At 38.4% G+C, this 21,764-nt stretch overlaps 1 protein-coding gene across 1 annotated transcript; it reads left to right on the top strand.

The window, feature by feature from the left end:
- The first annotated feature begins 2,711 nt into the window (after nucleotides 1–2,711).
- Nucleotides 2,712–15,699, top strand: LOC131242267 (asparagine synthetase [glutamine-hydrolyzing] 2). The gene is made up of 14 exons (XM_058240804.1): nucleotides 2,712–2,923; nucleotides 5,004–5,142; nucleotides 5,321–5,416; nucleotides 5,608–5,749; nucleotides 6,523–6,618; nucleotides 6,892–6,986; nucleotides 9,489–9,650; nucleotides 10,221–10,301; nucleotides 10,441–10,662; nucleotides 11,515–11,649; nucleotides 13,836–13,916; nucleotides 14,019–14,105; nucleotides 14,600–14,707; nucleotides 15,269–15,699. Exons 1-14 carry the CDS (start codon nucleotides 2,844–2,846, stop codon nucleotides 15,509–15,511), a joined length of 1,767 nt encoding a protein of 588 aa, XP_058096787.1. The 5' UTR covers nucleotides 2,712–2,843; the 3' UTR covers nucleotides 15,512–15,699.
- Nucleotides 15,700–21,764: the final 6,065 nt, after the last annotated feature.

Here is a 21,764-nt window from a genome sequence, read left to right as displayed (position 1 = left end):
GCCAAAACTTTCGATTCGAGCTTGAGGCGAGCTAATGGATCGAGTCGAGGCAAGCTTACCTCGAGTCAAGTCAAGCTTGCTCCCAACTTGACCCAATTCGCAACCTGCACCTGACTTAACCCAGTAACTCGACTCAACTGACCTAACTCCCAAATCAAATATTTAATTAATAATACACACACACACATATAATATTAGATAAAACCATAGATGGTACTTTGTTGTTGATATTGAGAGAGAGAGAGAGAGAGAGCGCAACGGGTTAGGTAAGGAAGGGAAATGGTATGAGAGGAATGGACGGGTACGATAGGGTTTATTTTTAAAATTTTTAAAATTTTAAATTATATATATATATATATATTCGAGTCGAGCCGAGCTTGAGCTTCGAGCCAAGCCAATTTCAAGTTGAGTCGAGTTAAACTCCACTATGTTTGAACTTGGCTTGTTTTCAAAACGAGCTAGGTTATATAAAGCTTGGCTCGCCTTGATTTATCGTTCGAGTTGAGTCAAGTCGAGCTAGATCGAGCCAAGCCGAGCGAGCTTTTCGAGCTAACTTGACTCGTGTATAGCCCTAAATCCAGCTGGAGTATTGAGAATAAACAAAACTCGGCATGACTCGCCCATCTCACCCTAGACTTGGACCGAGTCATGACTCGGATCAGGGCCGAACGAGTTGACCCGAGTATGAAAAGTACGACTGGAGTACACGCATAAGACATTCGCATCTTTAATTGGGATCTGTGCGGCCCATGGTCAATACCATGGGTCTGATCCGACCGGGCTTGGAGGGACCATGCCCAGAAATCTCCCATATTAGAAGACCCTATCCACCAACTTGGGCCCTTTCTTTTTAAAGGGTAGGATTCTCTTATCAAGGATTTCATTTTTTGCGAGTAGTCCATCCACGGTATTTCCTAACAGATCAATGGTCTGGATCACTCGAATCTGCACTGTGCTGGTACAAAATGAAAATCCGAGTATATACGGTGGAGGATCATCAATAACTGAAGAGTTATTCGATGCTCTATCGGAGTGTAATGGTTGATAATGATACGTGGCATATTAACTCACATCAAATCGTCCAAATTTGTGGACACACTTGAATCCCTACCCACGGTCAAATCGGTGATCCTATCTCCGACTAATGGACATTTGTTTTCTGAATCCAGACCTTGACTATTTTTTTACTCCGACCGTTTATTATATGACCATCAATCACCTACTAGATGAACAAAAGATCAATGTAATTTTCTTCGTGTAATCTATATAAATTTAGACCCACAATTTGGACGGTTCATTTGAACTACTTATATGCACGTGTACATTTTATCAGTGCTCCTGCAGACGCTAAAGTTTTCTCCTTTAACTACCACCATGCTAGTCAGCCACGCGGCCGATTCCGAGGAAGCTTCTAAACCCTAAAACCGAGGAGAAAAACTTCGATTCTCTGGTGGAGTGTGATGCTTCATATACACGCAAATGAAAAACTTACAAGTTCCATAGGTTTACCTCTAATCAATTGCCCAAACGGTGGGACCCACTTCAGATGGTCCATAAACCAAATATTATTCTGAACCTATATCTGAAATGACCGATATTTGGACATATAATGGATGATATAAAAAAAAAAATGATATAAGCAGTTTAACCTCAGAAATAATATTAATGAATTGGACCTTAGGATGTCTAATAATCATGATTTTTATGTAATAAACTATATGCATTGGATTCCACGATTTGAACGGTTGGATTTGAGTCATATTGATAACACGTGTACAGTTACTGAATGCATTCATGTAACTGCCATGCTCCAGCTCCCCAAAAAATTTCCTTCTGCCTCTGTCACCACTCAGTCTCAATCGTCTGTCGCCCCCACTGGGGCCCACATGTTGAGTATTCCAATCATCCGAAACGTCCATATCTCGGATTCCGTACTATAGAGCCAACGCAAAGAGAACTTGCTCTTAAAACGGATGGTATTTTACTTTTTACCATCACTGTCTGTAGATGAATTTAGAGCAATGAAAAGAAAATTTTCAATGGCTTGAATTGAACTCAAATCAATCGTAAGAATCATGATAAAAGGGTAATTATATGCATATGCTAAATTTGTGGTAGTAAAGAAAATATGGACGGTTAAAATCATCGGACCAACTCAGAATGTGGGTCCCATGGGTGGTTACATGAGATTTTCCTGAGTCGCGACTGAGGCGAAACGAAGTCCTCCTGAAACTGGGTGCTGTGTTGCCTATACTAATGTATGTGCCTTAAATCCACGCCGTTCATCGGTTTTTACGGCTCATTTTAGATGATAAAAAAAAATGAAGAAGATTCAAATCTCAGTAATTGACCATTATAAACTTCTTATGGGCCACAAAAGTTTTAGATCGAGCTGATATTTCTGTGGTACTTTTTTCCAAGTCTTTGTGACGTTATCAACAGGTTGGATGGCAAATTAACAGTCCGGTGGTCGCCCAAGAAGTTTTTAATGGTGGGCATTCATTCAGTTCTGTTTCTTTTGGTTCCTGCGGTGTGGTCCACCTGAGATTTGGATATGCTTCATTTTTGGGATCATGGCCTAAAATGAGCTTTCAAAACGGATGGACGGCGTGGATGTAATGAAAATACATGAAGGTGGGCCCAGAATCAGGGATACACCCACTTCGGTGTATAGGGATCCACCGAAGCCGCGCCCCCAGGAACTGAATCTTTTGAAAATGTATAAAATCCAACGGTCCTGATTAAAGGCGAAATCCATGGGATTCATGGGCCGCTCCCTTTTTTGACTCCTCTGGCTTTCGCAGAGAGAGAGAGAGAGAGAGAGAGTTCCAAACGCTCCTACCATGTGTGGAATTCTCGCTGTTCTCGGCTGCAGAGAAAACTCGCATTCCAAACGCTCCCGAATCATCGAACTCTCCCGAAGGTGACATTTTTACCCTTCTTTTTCGGTAGAAATTTCATTATTGTATCGTGGAATTCAGTCCGTCTTATCTGCCGGAAGAAGATTAGGGCAAGATTTTTATTTATTTATTTATTTATTTTTTTATGTAGTGTTAGGGAAATGACATCTGTACCCATCTTACTGATAAATCCACCCTTCTTTTCTGCATGTGTTACAAAATGGTACAAATTTGCAATTATTTGTTACCAAAAATATAAAGGGTGGGTGTAAATGTAAGTAGTGAGCAGTGTTTCCCTCATGTTAGATATTCACACGTGTGAAGATAGGAGTGGCTGCGATCCTCGCTTTGTAGATCTCATGCATCTAATAACTGCACAAATATGAGCATCTGGTGGGCCACACAAGTACACAGAATCTGAACCAGTGGTTGATTTATCTGGACCATCTGTTTGTTTCGTACAGGTGTGGCCCACCTGATGGTGCTGCAGGCCTGTTTTTCTAGATAAGGCATCTAGATTGTTGGGATCGCCTAATGAGCGGCTCTGATCTTGCAAACGTGGGCCTCATTCCCTTGTTGAGTCAACTAGAGGTTGGCTTTGTGACCCTAATTTGTGAAAATGATGTATTAATTAAGAAAAAAAGGAAGTGGAATTGGGAAGTGTAATGACAGAATTGTAATATTCATGTGTACATTGTGTTCATCAAATACATATTATTGGGTATTGTATGATGCTGGATCAAAGAAACTGGTGTTCTTTTATTCAATCCAGCAATTGTACAGCTGGGCCTTTCCTAAGCCGTTGATCTGGTGCGACCACCATTGGATGGGCCATTCCCTAATATCACTTCCTTGTTAAATGATCTTAGCCATCCTATCGGAATTGTCAATCTTATCACTGATCTGCATCTAACTGGGGCCCAGTTGGATGGTTGGGATCATCTGACGGGGTAGATTTTTGGGGCACCTCATTCGCACATGGCCCCGTTACCACTTGCAATTTATTGGGCCAAGCAAATGTTCAATCTTGGGCTGAGCAAGTGTTCGATTAAGCAATATAAGTTTCCTCCTTGAATTTGTATGGTCTAATTATTCATCTGTAGTTGTCCTTTTTATCGAATTCAGCATCCAATCATTGGAACTATCAAAGCTCAGTACTGGTAAAAGAACAGCTCTGAATTCAGTGTCCCTTTTTCTAGTAACAAATTAAGCCATACTTCAAATCTATTGAATTTCATGTTTTTGTTACTGGTGTGTTTGGTTGAACCAAATATCATGAATTTGATATTTGGTTCAACCAAATGCACCCTACTTTGTTTTTGAAATCAGGGCTTGTTAGATAAGTGGAAATTCATGAGAAAGCAAAGAAATTTGTAATCATTATTTCCCAATGTACTATCGAGGAATGGATTCCAAGGAATTCCATTTTAAGTGGAATGTTTGATTTGCAAGTGTAAATCTCCACTATGTTTCACAAGGGCTGCCTTGGTTTTTATGCTTGAGAATGGTAGAAATGGAAAAGTATAATGATTACATTAGGAATCCATGATTCCTTTGCAAATCAAACGCAAGAAAACAATAGCGATACAACTTTACTTTCTTTTTCCATGGATTCCCTCTCATCAAACAGGCCCTTAGGTCCCAAACTCATTTATTTTCTTTTTCTAATTGAACATTCCATGGAGAAAGAGAGGACTACCCGTGCAAATATGATTAAAATCCGTCACTGAATCACACATACGAGAGTTCCAGGCCATTCATCTGGGGCCACCGTCATATATATTCTCTTCCAAAAATTGGCTGGTGCAATCATCAGATTATACACACTCGTACATCAAATGTGAATCACTGGCCATTTTTAAACCATTCATTTTTACTAGTGTGGCCCACCTGATCAACAGATTGGCCTGATTTTTCAACTGGGGAATATGGTGGGGCCTGCCTGGAGCTTGCAGATGTGCCTGCAAGTAGCCCTTGCTGGGCTCGTCTGTGTCGTTAGGTTTTGCTGCAAACAAGACACTGAGTTAGTTAACTTTTGGTGTTTTCTTTACTATACTGAAACTAATTAAGTTGGTGTTTGGCATGCTCCTTTTGCAAGTCTAGGTTGCGCCACAGGGGTCCTGATTGGAGTGGCTTACATTGTTATCAGGATTGTTACCTAGCTCATCAGCGATTAGCAATTGTCGATCCTACTTCTGGAGATCAGCCACTTTACAATGAAGACAAGACAATTGCTGTTACGGTATATGATTATTTCTTGAGCTGTAAACTTTCTATGCCTACATCAAGTGCTTGCAGTTTCTGAGATTGTTATGTTATGGAGGCTTGTGCATTTTCCTCCACAATTTTCACCATCTAAATTCTTCATCCTAGTTTTTTAGTTTCTAACTTAATTTATGTATGGAAATTGCTGCCTTTAGGTTAACGGGGAGATCTACAACCACGAGGAGTTGCGAGGAAAGCTGAAGTCCCATCAGTTCCGAACTGGCAGTGACTGCGAAGTGATTGCTCATCTTGTACGTAATTGATAACTTTTCAGATTCTTTTGTTCCATTACTACAACAATTTGGAACCAGAATAGCTTGCAGTGTAGATTTCGCAGTGTGTTGATCCATGAGCACCAACGGGCTTTTTTCTTTCAAATAAAAAGGTGAAAATGTATTTGGCATTTGGTTCATATGTATCTTTATTTTCTTTTCTGCAACAGTATGAAGAATATGGAGAGGAATTTGTGGACATGTTGGATGGCATGTTCTCCTTCGTTCTTCTTGACACCCGTGACAAAAGTTTCATTGCTGCACGGGACGCTATTGGTATTACTCCACTCTACATGGGCTGGGGCCTTGATGGTACGCTTCTGTGACTTCCTCGTAGGAATGTATCAGTATAGATGCTATTGGGATTATACAGATCTCATGACCAATTCTTGAGTGGCAAGTCTAGTCTTATGTTAGCCTGTAGGTTGGAATCTGGAGTTACTACTGGGAAGAGGGGCTAGAGGTAGGGGTGATGTGGTTCTGCAACAACGTTGTTGTAGGCTAAAAAAAAAATTAGTGCTGTTTCCGGGCATGCTTGTTTTCTGAAGGGCAAAGCTTCTTGGGAATGGGATTTAGAGCCGCTATTCCTATTTTTTCTATAAACTCAATTGCCTGATTTGATGTGCATGATTTTTGTTTTCATTTTTATCTATTTCATCTATGCAATTTGGATCATCTGGTCGTGCCCGATGATTGGTCTCTACTGCACTCACTGTCCTTGGCTGGCAGCACTATTTATACGTTTGTGTTTTGGGATGTTATATGAGTCATTGCTGTTATCTACTACTGTTGACTGTAAAAAGTAGTTTTCTCACTCGATTCATAGCACTGTTATTCAGTGAGGTACTCTGCTTCTTGGTTCGTATTTTACCTGATGTGTGGATCTGATATTTATTGCTTACTGCAGTTTTGCATTAATATACTGTATGCAGAATTGAAATGGTTCACCCATACTGTCGTCTGTTAGATAATGCTGGTTGGACAGATATTTTGCTCCTTTGGTTGTGATGGTTTGACTTAAAAAATGCGTGTATGTTTAACTAATTTAGATATTTTTACTTATCAGAAGCTGCTGTCTTTGCCAGGATCAATTTGGTTTGCATCAGAAATGAAAGCTTTGAGCGATGATTGCGAGCGTTTCACAACCTTCCTTCCTGGGCATATATACTCCAGCAAACATGGTATGATATCTATTCTCTTGAGCTAATCCTTTTCAGAGTTCTCTGTCAATTAAGAATCCATTGAGGTTTGATTATTTTCTAAACATAATGTGTTGTAACAATACACTAAATTCACTTTGCTTTTCAGCTAATGCATTTAGCAATGTTATTTTAAGAAATTTTGTTCTAATTACAACCCTTTTTTCTTGATTTTTCTGTTCTCTGTTGTTCAAGTTTCTTTATTTGGATGTAACATCCAGTTTACTTTCACTTTCAATTTGAGATTTTTTGCAGGAGAGCTCAGAAGGTGGTACAACCCGCCATGGTATTCAGAGCACATACCATCAACTCCTTACAATCCTTTAATCTTACGTGAAGCATTTGAAAAGGCATGCTCAGAACCTTTCCAGCATTTCATTTTTTAATGTTTGATGTTAATTTTGATTTTCATAACAATAGTTGCAGCCAGGTACATCTCTTTTGGTCTGTTTTTTCAGTGAAAGCAAATATTTATTTAGTACATATACTGGAAACTTGAAGTGATAGTAGGTTGTTATATTTTCTAATATGTATACCTTTCATGTAGGGCCTCTTTGTGCCAGGGGTGAATCCAACTTCTCCAAATTTTTTATCCAAAATTTCTATCTAGAAATGTAGGATTTTTGGTTTCTCTGAAACAGCCCTAGGGATAGCGGAGAAGGCTTTAGAAAGCTCCACTATCCGATTCCTTTCCTTTCACCCTTCAATCAAAATTAAATGGATAGGAGCTATCCTACCTGAGTCAATCAGATCGACCACCGTCCAAGCAGCCTAATCTTCTTTAACAATTCATATTGATTTCATATAGTTTAAAAGCTAAGTTTTTTGAGAGTCAATTGTAAGATTTGTGACAGCCATAAGTTACTCTGAACACCCATATGTTAAACTTCACATTAGAATCTGCATGGTGGAGAAGGAAACAACCATGGTTTATTCTGAAAGCTTGCTAGAGAAACTTTCCGGTGATTTGCCTTCTCTGTTCTCATCCTAGTACCAATCAAAAGTATCAGAGCACTGATAGAATTCCCACTTAATGCGCTGAACTTGTGAATCAGATCTTCTCATTTTCTTCCATCTTGATTCCTTTGTAACTGACATGAACCCTCTCTGCCCAACTCTCTCAGCTGTCCATCTGATGACTGAGATTTCCTCAATAACCAAAGGAGAGCAATGTGGCATTGATAACACCTCAGGCTTTGGGATGGGTAGGTTGCTTGATATGGCATCTTGAACATGCAGAGGATGTAGCTTAGTGCATATGCAATCACATCAATTTCAAGTAAATGTGATGCATTGTCAGTATAACTGGTTTTGCTGTTCTCATCATAACTTCAAGTAAGTGACTATAGGAGACAGGAATGACACAAGGCAATGTGACAGCATTGTTTTATTCACGAAGAGAATTTTTAATTTTTAAAGGATATTATCTGTCTCCTGAATGAATCTAATGCTCTTTGACCTCAGAATTTTCCTTGGTATAGCTTCAATCTTCATTATTAGAGACGAACAAGATGAATGTTTGCTTCTGTGATACTTGCGTTTCTTCCAGTGTTCGAAACATCGGTATCGTGTTACGTATTGCACCCTTGGGAAACGGATATGTATTGGTTATCGCATGGGATATATCGGTTGTATCGCATAATGTATTGCTGTTGTTGGAAACATTAGAAAATTGGTCGTATTTTTTAATGAAACTTCTGCGATTGTTAAAAAGACATCAATACACACTCATAAATTAAAACATTACAAAAAACAAGTGCACATAATAAGTTTTCTTTGTATGGGGTCTTAATCTATCCGTTGTCTAACTGAATTGATGTAATTATATTCAAAGTCTCTTCATATAATTTATAAATGTAAGACGACGTGTGGAAATACAAGCAATACATTCAAAAGCAAAAGAAGAATCACCAGATCAGGTTACATACATGTTTGGACTCCATGATTGCAACTGATTTGCAAGAAATTGGGAAATTTGGTTTTTTTTTTCCAATTATCTGCAACTTAGCCCATGTCCTCCAAATCTCGAAAGTGAAGCTTCCAATCCATGATTTTTCATGCAAAACATGAGAAATCATAGATTTGTAACAATTTGACACTAATTTAACATGATTTACAGAAAAAAAAGGATCGAAAATAAAAAAATGCGCACCGGATCGAACATATCCCACTACTTGTGCTTTTCATGTCGCACAGGTGGGATGCAAGATATATCGTGGGATATATCGGCTGATATCGTCCATATTTCAAACACTGGTTTCTCTGAATATTTTCATTTTCAAGAGGCAGTAAAGATCTCTATAGATTAAGACTCGAAACTGAATCTTTGGAGTGATGTTCATTAAACTCCAGCGTTTCCAAATTGGCTTTTCAATGGGAAAATAAAGTTTACTGTGGAAACCTTCAAAAGATTTTTAAGAAGTCATACACGAGAAATGTAGCTCAAATGAATAATTCGTTAGAACTTTTTTGACAAATGCCAAATATAAATAAATAAAGCACAATCACAATAGGTGGAGGTTGCCCAGTGTAAACAGCATTTCAGCGAGAGATTCAACTATCTCAAAATGAAACACTCATGAGTTGTTTTAAAACATCTCCAGTCACAGGTTTTGAAACATAAACATCGAAAGATCACTCTTTCACAGCAATCTTTCGTTTCAAGGCACACATAATTTTCCTTCTCAATGGTAATTATGCAAATCCCTTTTGTACACATGCTGCACATCTACAGATTTTTGGTACATTTAAATGTGTTTGAAGATATTGGTTTGATGTTTTAACCCTTAATTGGTTACTGATTTGCCCTACATTCTGTTCTTTATACTTTATCTTCTCTCTCAATCATGCAGGCTGTGGTTAAGAGACTTATGACGGATGTTCCCTTTGGTGTACTGTTATCCGGAGGGCTTGATTCATCACTCGTTGCTGCAGTTGCTTCACGCCACCTGGCAGAAACAAAAGTTGGCAGACAGTGGGGATCTCAGTTGCATACATTTTGCGTTGGTTTGGAGGTCACTATAGTTCTTCACATGGCATAACCATATACCTTTCTTAATCTATTAAACCTTCTTGTTATTTCCTTTGGAAGGTGCTTTGACCAAAATCTTTCCATTGTTTATTATATATTTTGCTGTGATGTTACAGCAACTTTCGAACGACTGCTAACTGCAATCAAATACTCTGTATGAAGTACTCCGCAAAAAAGTACCCGGAGGAAATTTGCATGGGCAAAGTCTGTGTGCAAACTGAAACAAGATTCAGTGCACACATATCTGCCACCATCAAAGCTGGATGATTGGAATCCCAATATGTATTGCAGAATGGGATTTTCAAGTCCCTCTTCGAAATACGTGTTGGGTTGCCTCTGACTGTCCGCGGACAGGGGGAGAGATGTGTACACTGGACTTGGTGTACACTCTGCCCTGAGGCCTGGCCCATGTTGCATATTGATACTTGTCTAAGAGGCATTGTTGTGTTAATTGTTCTCTGTTGAGTGTATTTATATATTATTCCTCACTATTGTTTCTTTACCTGTATCTTCAGTTGACACTTGCATTTCATCATATATGCTTCTTATCCAGGGCTCTCCTGATCTAAAAGCTGCCAGAGAGGTTGCAGATTATCTTGGCACTTTTCACCATGAGTTTCACTTCACAGTGCAGGTACTACTCTTTTCTGCACCACTACAAAAAAAGAAAAGGAAAAGGAATAAAAAGAAATCTTTTTTGTGTTCACTAAACAACATTGATTTGAGTCACATATTCTTGGAAGATGGTTACATTGGTTTCTCTTCTATATCAGGAGGGCATAGATGCTATTGAGGAAGTCATTTACCATATCGAAACATACGATGTGACAACTGTTAGAGCCAGCACGCCAATGTTTCTTATGTCTCGAAAAATTAAATCATTGGGAGTAAAAATGGTCCTTTCTGGAGAAGGCTCAGATGAAATATTTGGAGGTTACTTGTATTTTCACAAGGCACCCAACAAGGAGGAGTTACATTTGGAAACGTGTCGAAAGGTACTTTCGTGTAACTACCTTCCTTCCATATTGCTTAAAAATTGTATTTCTAGTTTTTTTTTTAAAAAAACATTTCAGTGTGATTGCTGCTGGAAGCAAAGTTTGTGTTATTTTTTTGTTTGAAAGTTAAGTTTGTGATATTCTATGCTACAACAAAGCAATATGCAGTTGAACTGCACATTAACTACTTGTAAAAGGTTCAATTCACAAATGTAAATAGTAAAAAAGTTGGAGAAATTGTATCTGAGACTCGTGCGTATGCATATATTTGAATCAAATTTGACCATGGTTCTCTTATTGACTTGAAAATTTTCATAGCTTTAACTTTGATGGTAGGCTATTTTACGGACTAACAAAACAGGTATTTGTAGCAAGTTTCGAGAAGTAATTGTTTTTAAATATTTGACTTTTCATGGTAATTATAGATACCCTTTACTGGCCAAAGATTCATCATGACATGTCATGAAGATAGCTTTGGAATAAATGTATCTATGAAAATGCCTGTAAAGATTCTTGTTTTTTGTACCATGTCCACTCTGATGAACTTAATGCTTCTACACCCATGGCTACTTTATTTCCATCCATTCCTATTTCTCTATTGATCTCCTTTGATCTTGTGCTTTGCTCCGATCCAAGTTCATGTCTGTTTTCTTGTTTTAGATATACATTGTATTTCTTCCATTTATTTTTGAATTGTTTTCCTAAGATTCTTTTTACTAAATCTCCTATTAGAGTATGAAGATCTGTGAATATCATGGCATTCATTGTTAGGGTTGCTGATTTATGCCATTTGCCAAAGTTGAACTTCTTTGATAATTCAAATGACTGGTGATTGCCTTTTCATTTTGTCAGATTAAGGCTCTTCATTTATATGATTGCCTGAGGGCAAACAAATCAACTTCAGCATGGGGTTTGGAGGCCCGCGTACCTTTTCTGGATAAAAATTTCCTCAACATTGCGATGGACATGGATCCGGAATGGAAAATGGTAAGCACATGATTTCCAAACTTTGATATTTTAGAAAAGTTTGTTGTTAGTTTGTTGCCAACTAAAATTTCTGACATACGTGTATTTTTTTTCCTCATCAATTGAGAAAATCTCATTAAAGGGAGATGTTTCCAATGACTTATGTTCAAGATTCTCAAGATAAGGGTGACTATCCCAGAAAAACTAAAAAGACCGACCACTGACCTTACACGAATGGCATAAGGCTTATTTTTGGTGCATAGGGACTAATTAGTTTGGCTTTTAGTGTGAATGACTAATTCAGGAGAAGTTCTTGCCTTCGAAATTTTAACCTTAATTTATATCAGGGAAAGAAAAACCTATTAATTTATTAAATATTTGGTTCAATAATGGCAGCCTGCAAAAGAATGATATCTGATTTGACCTATGGATGAATATACAAGCATTCGTTTCATGCTTGTTTTTAGTAATAGCAATGAGATTCCCCAATGTCATGCTATGAATAGCTAGGATTTCCAGAAGAAGATGCATTCATTTGATAAGAAATAAGGTGTATCAAAAATTTGAGTTGCTGAAGCTGAAGCAGCTACTTTCGATGTAATAGAAATAAAAGCAACAACTAGAGTGGGAGAGCCAGAGTCTAAAAAGGATTCCCCACTTCTTTTTCTCATTCAAAACCATGCATGAGACTATCATCTCGCACAACTCCTAAGTGATTAAAAAAAAAACAAGAACTCATCTTCTTTATTTTTTTAGTTACCTTCCTCACATATGTATAAGACTGAATCCATTTGATTTCTGAAAAGGAAAGGGTGCCTATTGTTGTATGTGGACACTCATCCGTGTCAGCATGAGACACTTCTCTATAAATTGATACCTCACGGTAATTTATGGCACAAGGTTCATTGCAATATGATTTTGTGTTGGTGGAGCACATTGGAAATATGTATTCCTATCGTACTGACTCCAAATAGCTGCGGCAAGGCCATACGATGCATACCTATTGGTTCAACATCCTAGTAAATGATATCTTTATTATATTACTTCTTATCTTTGGATGTTCTTTTGTGCTATTGTTTATCTACATTCTATGTAACTTTGACATGGACATTTGTGTCAATGTCGAACATAGCAGTGTTTAGAAATCAGACGTCTGTACAAAATTACAAGTATTTGAATACATCGTCATCATACTCTTTTCTTAACTATTTGGGTTGGCTCTGCAAGTCTTGTTTCTCCAGTCAGTGCTAAGACCCTATGCTCAGCAAGTGAACAAGCTTTCACCTCCATCCTCACCACCTTGATTGAGGTCCTTCTAGGTCTACCCCTCATTCTCTTGTCAGGACCTTAAATCCTAATCAATGTTCACTTCCTTACCAGAGCAGTTCTTAGTCTTTGTTGCACTTGACCGAACCATCTCAATATGATCTCCATCATCCTATCTCTTATCATGCCAATTCCCTGGCTTCTTCGGATAACTTCATTCTTAATTCTCTTTCTAGACTACCTGTACAAATATTATAACCTATAGTACATCGTTACTTTATATGTAAAAGTTCTAAAAATATAATAATAATAATAATAATGAACCTAAAAAAAATCTCAGAAACAAAAGATAATGATAATGAAACACACACACACACAGAGATATATATATATATATATATATATATATATATATATATAGAGAGAGAGAGAGAGAGAGAGAGAGAGAGAGAGAGAGAGAGAGAGGAGCGCTCTAAAAGCTTGAACGGTTAGAGTATGACGAATTAATCCCTTTATCTCATAGCCCAGGCCCCTCATCTCATGGGTTAGGACCTCCCCTCATCTCATGGGTTAGGACCTCAGCCGAACCCCCCTCGTGGGCTCGTGGGCCCCAAATCTCATGGGCCGCCCACCCCGAGTGTGTCCCCGCATCCCACGGGCTACCCCACTCGAGCCCGGTGTGAAATGCCCCTGCATTATGAGCATTCCTCTCTCTCTCTCTCTCTCTCTCTCTCTATATATATATATATATATATATATATATATATATATATATATATATATGAGCATTAGTGTTAGATACTCATTGACATGGCACAATTAAAGAAAAAAGGCCTTGTGTCCTTGTTACACCCTCTAAATGTCTGTCATGTGTAAATTATGCATATGAAGTTGTTTCCCTGTTTTGATGAAGCTTATGTCTGTTTCTCTGACAACTATAGGTAAAACGAGATCTTGGTCGGATAGAAAAATGGGTCCTGCGGAATGCATTTGATGATGATCAGAATCCTTATCTGCCGAAGGTTTGTTGGCTCTTTATTTCTTCAGCATCACTGTTTTTTCAACAATCTTTTCTTAGCTGACATGACTGATGATTGTCTTGGCCCTTTTCATCTTCTTTTCAGCACATCCTGTATAGGCAGAAGGAACAGTTCAGTGATGGAGTTGGGTACAGTTGGATTGACGGCTTGAAAGATCATGCAAATCAGCAGGTACATCATCCTCTTTAGCCTTTTAAAATGAGTGATAAGCAGAGGACTGTTGCAACTCATTCTTTCTATATAGAAATTTAGCCTCTCGGGCTGCGTCTGCATACAAGTGTTTTTATTTATTTATATTAATTTTCTTTTTTATGAATAAGTGAATTGGACTGTGGACATTTATTTTAATCAAGACTGAGATGACTACTATTGATTATGTTTCCTAGTATTAAAATTGCAGTTTCATTTCTTTAAAGTCCAACTCAGAAGTAGCATAAGCGTGATTTGCATGCCAACCCTTACTATGAATGCATGCTAAGGAAACTATGATTTGGCCACTTCCACTTAGACTAACAGTTGATGTTAAAATTCAGTAGTGCATCCAAGCACAACTTCAGTTTACCCATTTGGCTTAATTTGTTACAATTTCTGTCCGGGAGACCTCATGCTATTGGGTTTTAACTGCAGATGCAAACAACTAATGCTTCATGTCTCTGACTGGCCAGGTTTCAGATTCAATGTTGATGAATGCAAGCTTCATCTATCCCGAGAATACCCCTATGACGAAAGAGGCATACTATTACAGAACGATCTTTGAGAGGTTCTTCCCCAAGGTGGGATTGTTTTTTCCTCGCAATTCTTTTTGTTATTTGAGAAAATTGGCAGGAGCGGGCAAACCGACTGGCACGAACCTTAGGACCTGTTTGGATACTGGGAAAAGAAAAGAAAGAAAACGGATGATTTTTCCCATGGTGGGACATTTCATCATATGTTTGGATACAAATGATACACATGATATAAAAAAGCAATCACTACCTAAATGCCATAATCAAATTCTCATGCACAAGATATGAGGCAACTATTGTGAGGGCTTTATTTCGATTTCCACTTGTTTTCCAAACAAGACCCTCAAAATGGAATTCATGGGAACCCATGCTCATGAAAAATCTTGGGAAATCATCACTGGATAATCATTGCAGTTTTTTTCTTTTCTTTTCTTTTCCCATTATCCAAACAGGCCCTCTGCCTATTGTTTGGTGTTTGTAAAACTAGTATTCATGCAGTGGGGGCATGCACAACCACAGACTCATTTTGTTACTTTAGACCTCTGATTTCTCTGATCCTCTGTTCTTTCTGTGAAAGTTTCTGATTGAGTTTTGCCATTTTCTAAACAGAATGCGGCAAGGTCCACAGTACCAGGAGGCCCAAGTGTAGCATGCAGTACTGCCAAAGCACTTGAATGGGATGCGGCATGGTTGAAAAACCCCGACCCATCTGGCCGGGCTGCACTTGGCGTTCATGATGCTGCTTACAAGGAATCCGCAGTGGAGCACCCACAGGCTGACAGTGCCACTTCAACCATTGGATTACCTCAGAAACTTCAAGTTGTCACGGAGGCAACCGCAACTGCTGTTTGACTGAGTATTCCATGCCGTCTCATTTGTTGCATGAATCTAAAAAAAGGCAAGTCTCCAGGTAGGCAAAGGTATTTAACTAGGGTGGGATCATTTCCTTGATAAAGTTTATTTTTGTATTGGCTTTGCAAGCTCTAGGGATTGTGATCTGTGTACATTTACAGGGATGATTGAAATGAACATTTCCTCCATTTTGCCGTCCATAAATAATAACAGTTACTAGTGGTTTACAAAAAGCAATTGTCTCACTATTCAGCTGATGACTGTGCTCTCTATCGCATGTATTAGGGCTGTAATCAAAACCAACAGCCTGGATGTAGCTTTGATACCATGGTAAATTAGAGGCTATGCATGTGGCTCTGATACCATGGTAAATTAGAGGCTATGTTGTGTAAACCCGAATATTATATTGAGAGAACTTGAAAGAAATAGAGGGAGAGTCTTAACAGATCACAATGAATCTACAGTATGTACAGCTCTATACGAATGTATCCCATCGTCTAATGGTATGCTGAGAAATAATAAAGTTCAACTGCAACTGCAATCTTCACATTTTGTTTGGTCGGCTTGACACATTGGACATGGCAAAGGATCCAGTTTGGATTTAAAAGTTAGAACCATCACATGCAGTCTCTGGATTGCAGAAGCTCTCTCAGCAGGTAATGGAATAGGCTCTTTTTTTTTTAAAAATGTCATAATAGCTAACTGCCGTTGCTGTAATGCAATGGTATCGGCTGTTATGAAATGGGAAAATAGGAAATAATGGTAAATCTTTTTTTTAAAAAATACCGAGCAATAGCAAAGTAATCTGTAACATGAAGCTATTCATGGTTTAGAAAATGGCTTCTATATAATGCTGTTATCTAGAAAGTAACTGCCTTTGTTTTGAAAATAACTGCTGTCATTCAACCGTCATTTTTCTCTTTAGATAACACAACGTACAGTACTGTTATAGCCACCTCTGTAACGGGTATAATGATGTTGTTAAAACCTCTGTTTACTTTTATTCAGTATTCGTTATTGATTCTGCGATTGATTGTGTTGGGAGCGCCTGCATGTATGTTTCTATGCTTGTATTCTGTTCTTTGATTAGAATAATTTGTTAGGTTTTTTCAAAATAAGAAGAAAAGAAATTTTGTTTTTGGGAAAAGAATGGTTGTGGCTTTGGTGATTGTTGGTGTGAATGGTGATGCCTCTTGGTAAAGGGAGCATCTTTTGAATTCGAAATGAAGGAATGCCATTGTTGGAAAGACACCACCATTGATGAAAATACACCCATGTAAGAAGATGTCTTTTCATGAAAATGGCCTTAAGCATCTCTTGTGATTTTATATAAACCCATCTTTGGGTCAATCCGAATTTACAATTTTCAACAATCTCCTCTCCATCTTCTTCTTCTTCTTCACTATTTTCTTTTTTTGGAAAGATATAGTTTTTAGGCGCTAAACTGTAAATAAATTACAAACAGTTTTCAGGGGTAAATTATAACAGTACAGAAGTCAGGGTTGTACACTGTAAAAGTGTGTTCGGGGTGCGGTTTTTTGGTTTTGCAGGTTGAAACTCACATTTCTCCGGTCTTGGAGAAGAGGCTTATTGTATCTTGGAGGTGAATTTGCTGTAATCCTCTTGCAAATTAGTTTAATCACCAGTAGGGTACTAATATTGCCTTAAAGATAGTGACATTGTAACGCGCCTTAAGCTTATATTTAAGTGATTCATTTTCTATTTTTCTGCTTTAAAAATAACATAACTGGGCCCTGATGCATCAAGATGGATAATGTACTGATCTTGGGTCGATGTTCTACACCTGTTTGTAGGGAATGACTGAATATATCCGGGACCGGAAAATTGTAGTCAGATCAACAACTCTGAGTGGGTAGCCATGTTCTTCCAATGGAGAACAGGTTGGGCATCCCCTCATCCAGTGGGACCCATCACTTTTGACGACAGGATCAAGAAAGGGGCCCCATTTATATGGAAGCATGATTGACAATAGCTAAAAAACTGCACTTGATTGGACAATCCACTGGATGACCATCAAATGAGCATCTAGAAAAGCAGCAGTATGCGGACCAAAACCATTCGGCGTTCTTCGTCAGACGTTGGGACCCACGACTTGAGCTCTAACGATTGGCAGACACGCCACCGCATGTGAAATAGTGGAATAATTCCGCATTGGATAAACCGATGTATTCAAACGATTCACAAGAAAGAATACCCCATCGAAGGGAAACAATATAGTCAGACGATTCACAAGAAAGAATGCCCCGGATTGAAGTTAAAAGTCTCGTCGTAATCCATGAAATTCAACAGTTTCTGGCTATATTTCTAATTTCTGGTTAGGGCAGGCATGGATGGCTTAGAAGAAAATGAGGGTTTTGCCAAGAGCTAATTCCATTTTGGGAAGAGCTGTGCTAACTGGCTCACTCCTGCCAATGTGGCCCACTTTCAACACCCAGGCCACTCATCGGGGAGATGCAATCGAACATTTGCCTAGCTGCTCATCAAGGCAACCATGTCTGCAGCCAAAAAAATTCAAGTTTAAATGGCGGGGCTTACTAAATGAACGGTCTCACTCACTCTCATGAATCAGCGCGCATCATGTCGTGCATGTTGTGGGAATAGTCATAGCCGAAAAGTGCAAATGCATGCTCTAGGTCCAGTCAGGCCAGGCCAATTCATCAGGACCCCTTACATTTATAGACCTAACTAGTCAATGGGCCTAAAATTCGGGTACAACGTCAATCAATGTCTGGTCCAACAAGGCACAAGGTTGGCCAGACACAGGTGAGGCCCATGCCATTTGGGCCCGTTGCTAACCATGGCTAACCCCAGCAAATGGCTAAACTGACCTGGCTTGGGCTGGCTGGTCCTATATTTGGATCCTAGGTGGAGCTGCGGGGTTGGTGAATTTCCAACACAGGCAAAGCCTTGGTTACGCCAAAATGCTACCTCTCTGCAGAAATATAGGTATCATTGGAACCACAAACCAGTGCCTCACCATGGACGGCTACAATGGGGTTTCCTTTGGTGTAGCCCACCTGAATCGCAGGTGAATCTAAATCAAGGGTAGCTGTTGTCTCTCACTTGTTCTAAAAAAAACTTCCGCTGGTATGCCTACCCTTGACATTTTATGGGCCTGCTAGGATGTGTATGTAATATTCACTCTTGACCATTACATGTGTAATTTCATATTAGGCTCAAGGCAAAAAAATAATAAATCAGCTTGTCTTGTGATTCAGGTGGGCCTCACCAAGGGAAACAGTTGACAGTGAGACATCGACCCTTGATTTTTATCAGGGCCCATCATGATGAAATCCACTCCAACCATTAGATGCCACACCAAGGGCCCAAAAATCATGTCCATCTGTGATTTGGGTGGGCCACACCAAGGGAAAAAGTTTTGAGCATGAGCATTGCCTTTTACACTGTTTCTAATCGTGTGGTCCACCTGAGCAGTGGATGGGGCTGATTTTTGGGTGCTTGGCCTAAGATGGGGTGACACCTGGTGGACGGGGTGGATTTTACGTAAGACCACAATGGGGTCCACCCTAGCCGCAACCTCTTTTGCTTATTACCACTGACTCGTGGGTTTCTCGTGTTTGCGCATCCCAGTGGGCCCTATTAACAATTTCGAAGGTTTCGGTGGGTAGGCTTACTCTCAACTGTTTTCTGTGATGTGGCCCACCAAAGTCATAGATTGGCCTGATTTTTAGATGAATGGCCCACCGTGAAAGGATGCATTTGATTGATAGGGTGGACGTTCGACACATCATGGTGGGGCCCACAGAGCTCGACCTTATGGGAAGCCACGATGTCGACCTCTTAGTACCTTTTTCTAATTGTGTGTGTTAAAAGTGAGAGCAATATATATTCAGTGTTGTCAAAATTCTACAATTTACAATATAGGCTTTGAGTAAAATCCTAAGCAAACGATTTGAATCCTAAAATGAATCCCTTTTTACATGAATCCTAAGATTCTATGATTTGAATCCTATGACTTGGATTCAAATTATATTTGTTCTATTTTATTTTTAGATCAATGGCCTACCCTAAGATTCTATGATTTGAATCCTATGACTTGGATTCAAATTATATTTATTCTATTTTATTTTAAACTTGACTTGGCTTGCATTTTATCTATTGAAATTGGCGGGGGCTTTAAGAATCATTTAGAAAAGGTAACTATTTTATTTCTTACTTCTTAACAGGTCAAAACACCAAATTAATATAAGACTATTTGGAATGTTTTTATGGAGATCATGTTGACTTATATGTATTGTTGAATGATGTTTAGAAATCAAAATGTCTTTTTCCGTCGGCCTATTGTATCAAGTGCCACTTTTTCAATGTAATTCTACCTTCAAGAAAGGTAACAACAGCATAAATTATTAGCGGGTCCTTGTGTGTTTTTTAAGAGTAATTTCTTGAAAGAAAAAAATATAGGAAAGATATAAATCCTTTAACACTATCGTAACATGGTATTGCTTGGTGCATATTGATGGCAAAAGGATAATTGATGAGTGTTATTTAGTTATTTTTTTTTCTGATTTATTTAGATTTTTCAAAAATTGAAGAAAATTATAAAAAAAATCTCATGATTTATAATACAATTTGCGATTCGATACAATTCAGCCCCTATTACGATTTGTGATACTAGAACGACTTTGACAATATTGTATATATAATAAAAATGCTCCAGTGCTCTCAGAACATTACTAGTTACAATGCTCGTTGCATTGGGAAACAGTCCAATCTTTTGATCCATATGGCTCACTTGATCTATCACACATTTCATAGGCAACTGTGCAAGCATCAGACAGTTCAAGGGCCCTTAAACTGGACGGACAAGATTGTTTACAGAAAAAGATCCAACAGAGAATTTAAACGGACAAGATTGTTTACAGAAAAAGATCCAACAGAGAATTTAAACAATCTCTTTGTTAAGTAAATATCATGGATTTCCTCATGATTATAAAGGTTCGCTTTTGTTAGGTAGTTGTAAAAAAGAAAATGTAAAAAAACAAGAAGAAGAGGATCTGCTGAAACAAATAAAGCTACAAAACTTATCACAGAAATCCTGGAAACATATCCATCCCTGCAATAAAACAGCAGGGGCAAGATAGAGTCACTTGTGCTGGGTTCCCAACTCAGAATTACAAACTTCTCATCTTGACTTCATTCATCTAGTATTGGTCTCGTACAAAAGTAGGTTAGTTTCTATTTACTGGAGTTCGGAGAGAAACTTTGTCATGGGCCTCCCAAAGTATTAAAGATGGATGCTCTCGAGGGTGGAAGATTCAGTTTTGAGTCATTTGCCACTGCTTGATCAGTCGCATTGTGGTGAACTTGCCAAATAACATCCATATTACTTTCAAAATTATGGGCCACATCTGCTGTGATATGATGGAATTAAGGACATCGAACATCTCAACATTATCATGGCTGACATTGGCGATTTAGAAAACAAAGGACTGCCATTGGAAAAGATTGTAGATGGATGCTATCGTCCACAAAGTGAAAGAGAAAAAAAAAAAAAAAGTAGAACAAAATGAACAAAAAGGAGAGCTGATAATGAACAATATAAAAGGCAATTGGAATGAGAAGTAGCATTTTTGCAAAATAAGGCACTCAAATCAACAAACGTATTGTCTTTTTGTTCCTTTAGTTTTTCTTTTTTAGGCTTACCAACTCATGAAAAATTGTCAAAATCCACTAATCAGTAATCATGAAAATGAGCACATAAACATGGCATGAATATAATAAATATCTATATCCAAACACTCCATATTATCCAACATATGCAAATCCACAGTGTTCAATCAATTTCAGTTATTTATGCCTTTCAAGTTGAACTTCATTGAGAAAATATTATCACAGCAGCTGGGAGTCAGATTCACCATCAAGTTCAATTGACCTAAATCATCATGACACAACCATTACAGTGTCTCCAGCCACAACAAATCTGGCCTTCGCTAGTGCTTCTGTGAATATATCTATTCCCTTGCAGAAACTTCAAATTTATGTTATCTTTACCTTCATTTCATTATATCATACATCCATATTCATTTTTCTTTCTTTAAAAAATGAGATTCAGCTCAATATGCTTTGATTTTTCATGACAGCATTAAGAGAAGAAACAAGTATTGCACGTAATTTTGCCACCACGAACCTGTGGATTCGACTTTAAGCAAGATTTTGATTCAAACAGACTTGCTATTAGTCGATGTCACAGTTCCACATTCAGCTTTGACAC

This window comes from Magnolia sinica, chromosome 4 (assembly GCF_029962835.1).
Source record: "Magnolia sinica isolate HGM2019 chromosome 4, MsV1, whole genome shotgun sequence".
Lineage (NCBI taxonomy): Eukaryota > Viridiplantae > Streptophyta > Magnoliopsida > Magnoliales > Magnoliaceae > Magnolia > Magnolia sinica.
This window is presented reverse-complemented; position numbering and strand designations above follow the sequence as displayed.

Excerpts from the sequence above, each read along its gene's own strand:
- LOC131242267 (XM_058240804.1), top strand. The coding sequence starts at position 2,844 with ATGTGTGGAATTCTCGCTGTTCTCGGCTGCAGAGAAAACTCGCATTCC. Across the intron at positions 5,143-5,320 it reads ACAAGACAATTGCTGTTACG|GTTAACGGGGAGATCTACAA; the intron begins GTATATGATTAT and ends TGCTGCCTTTAG. Across the intron at positions 6,987-9,488 it reads TACGTGAAGCATTTGAAAAG|GCTGTGGTTAAGAGACTTAT; the intron begins GCATGCTCAGAA and ends TCAATCATGCAG.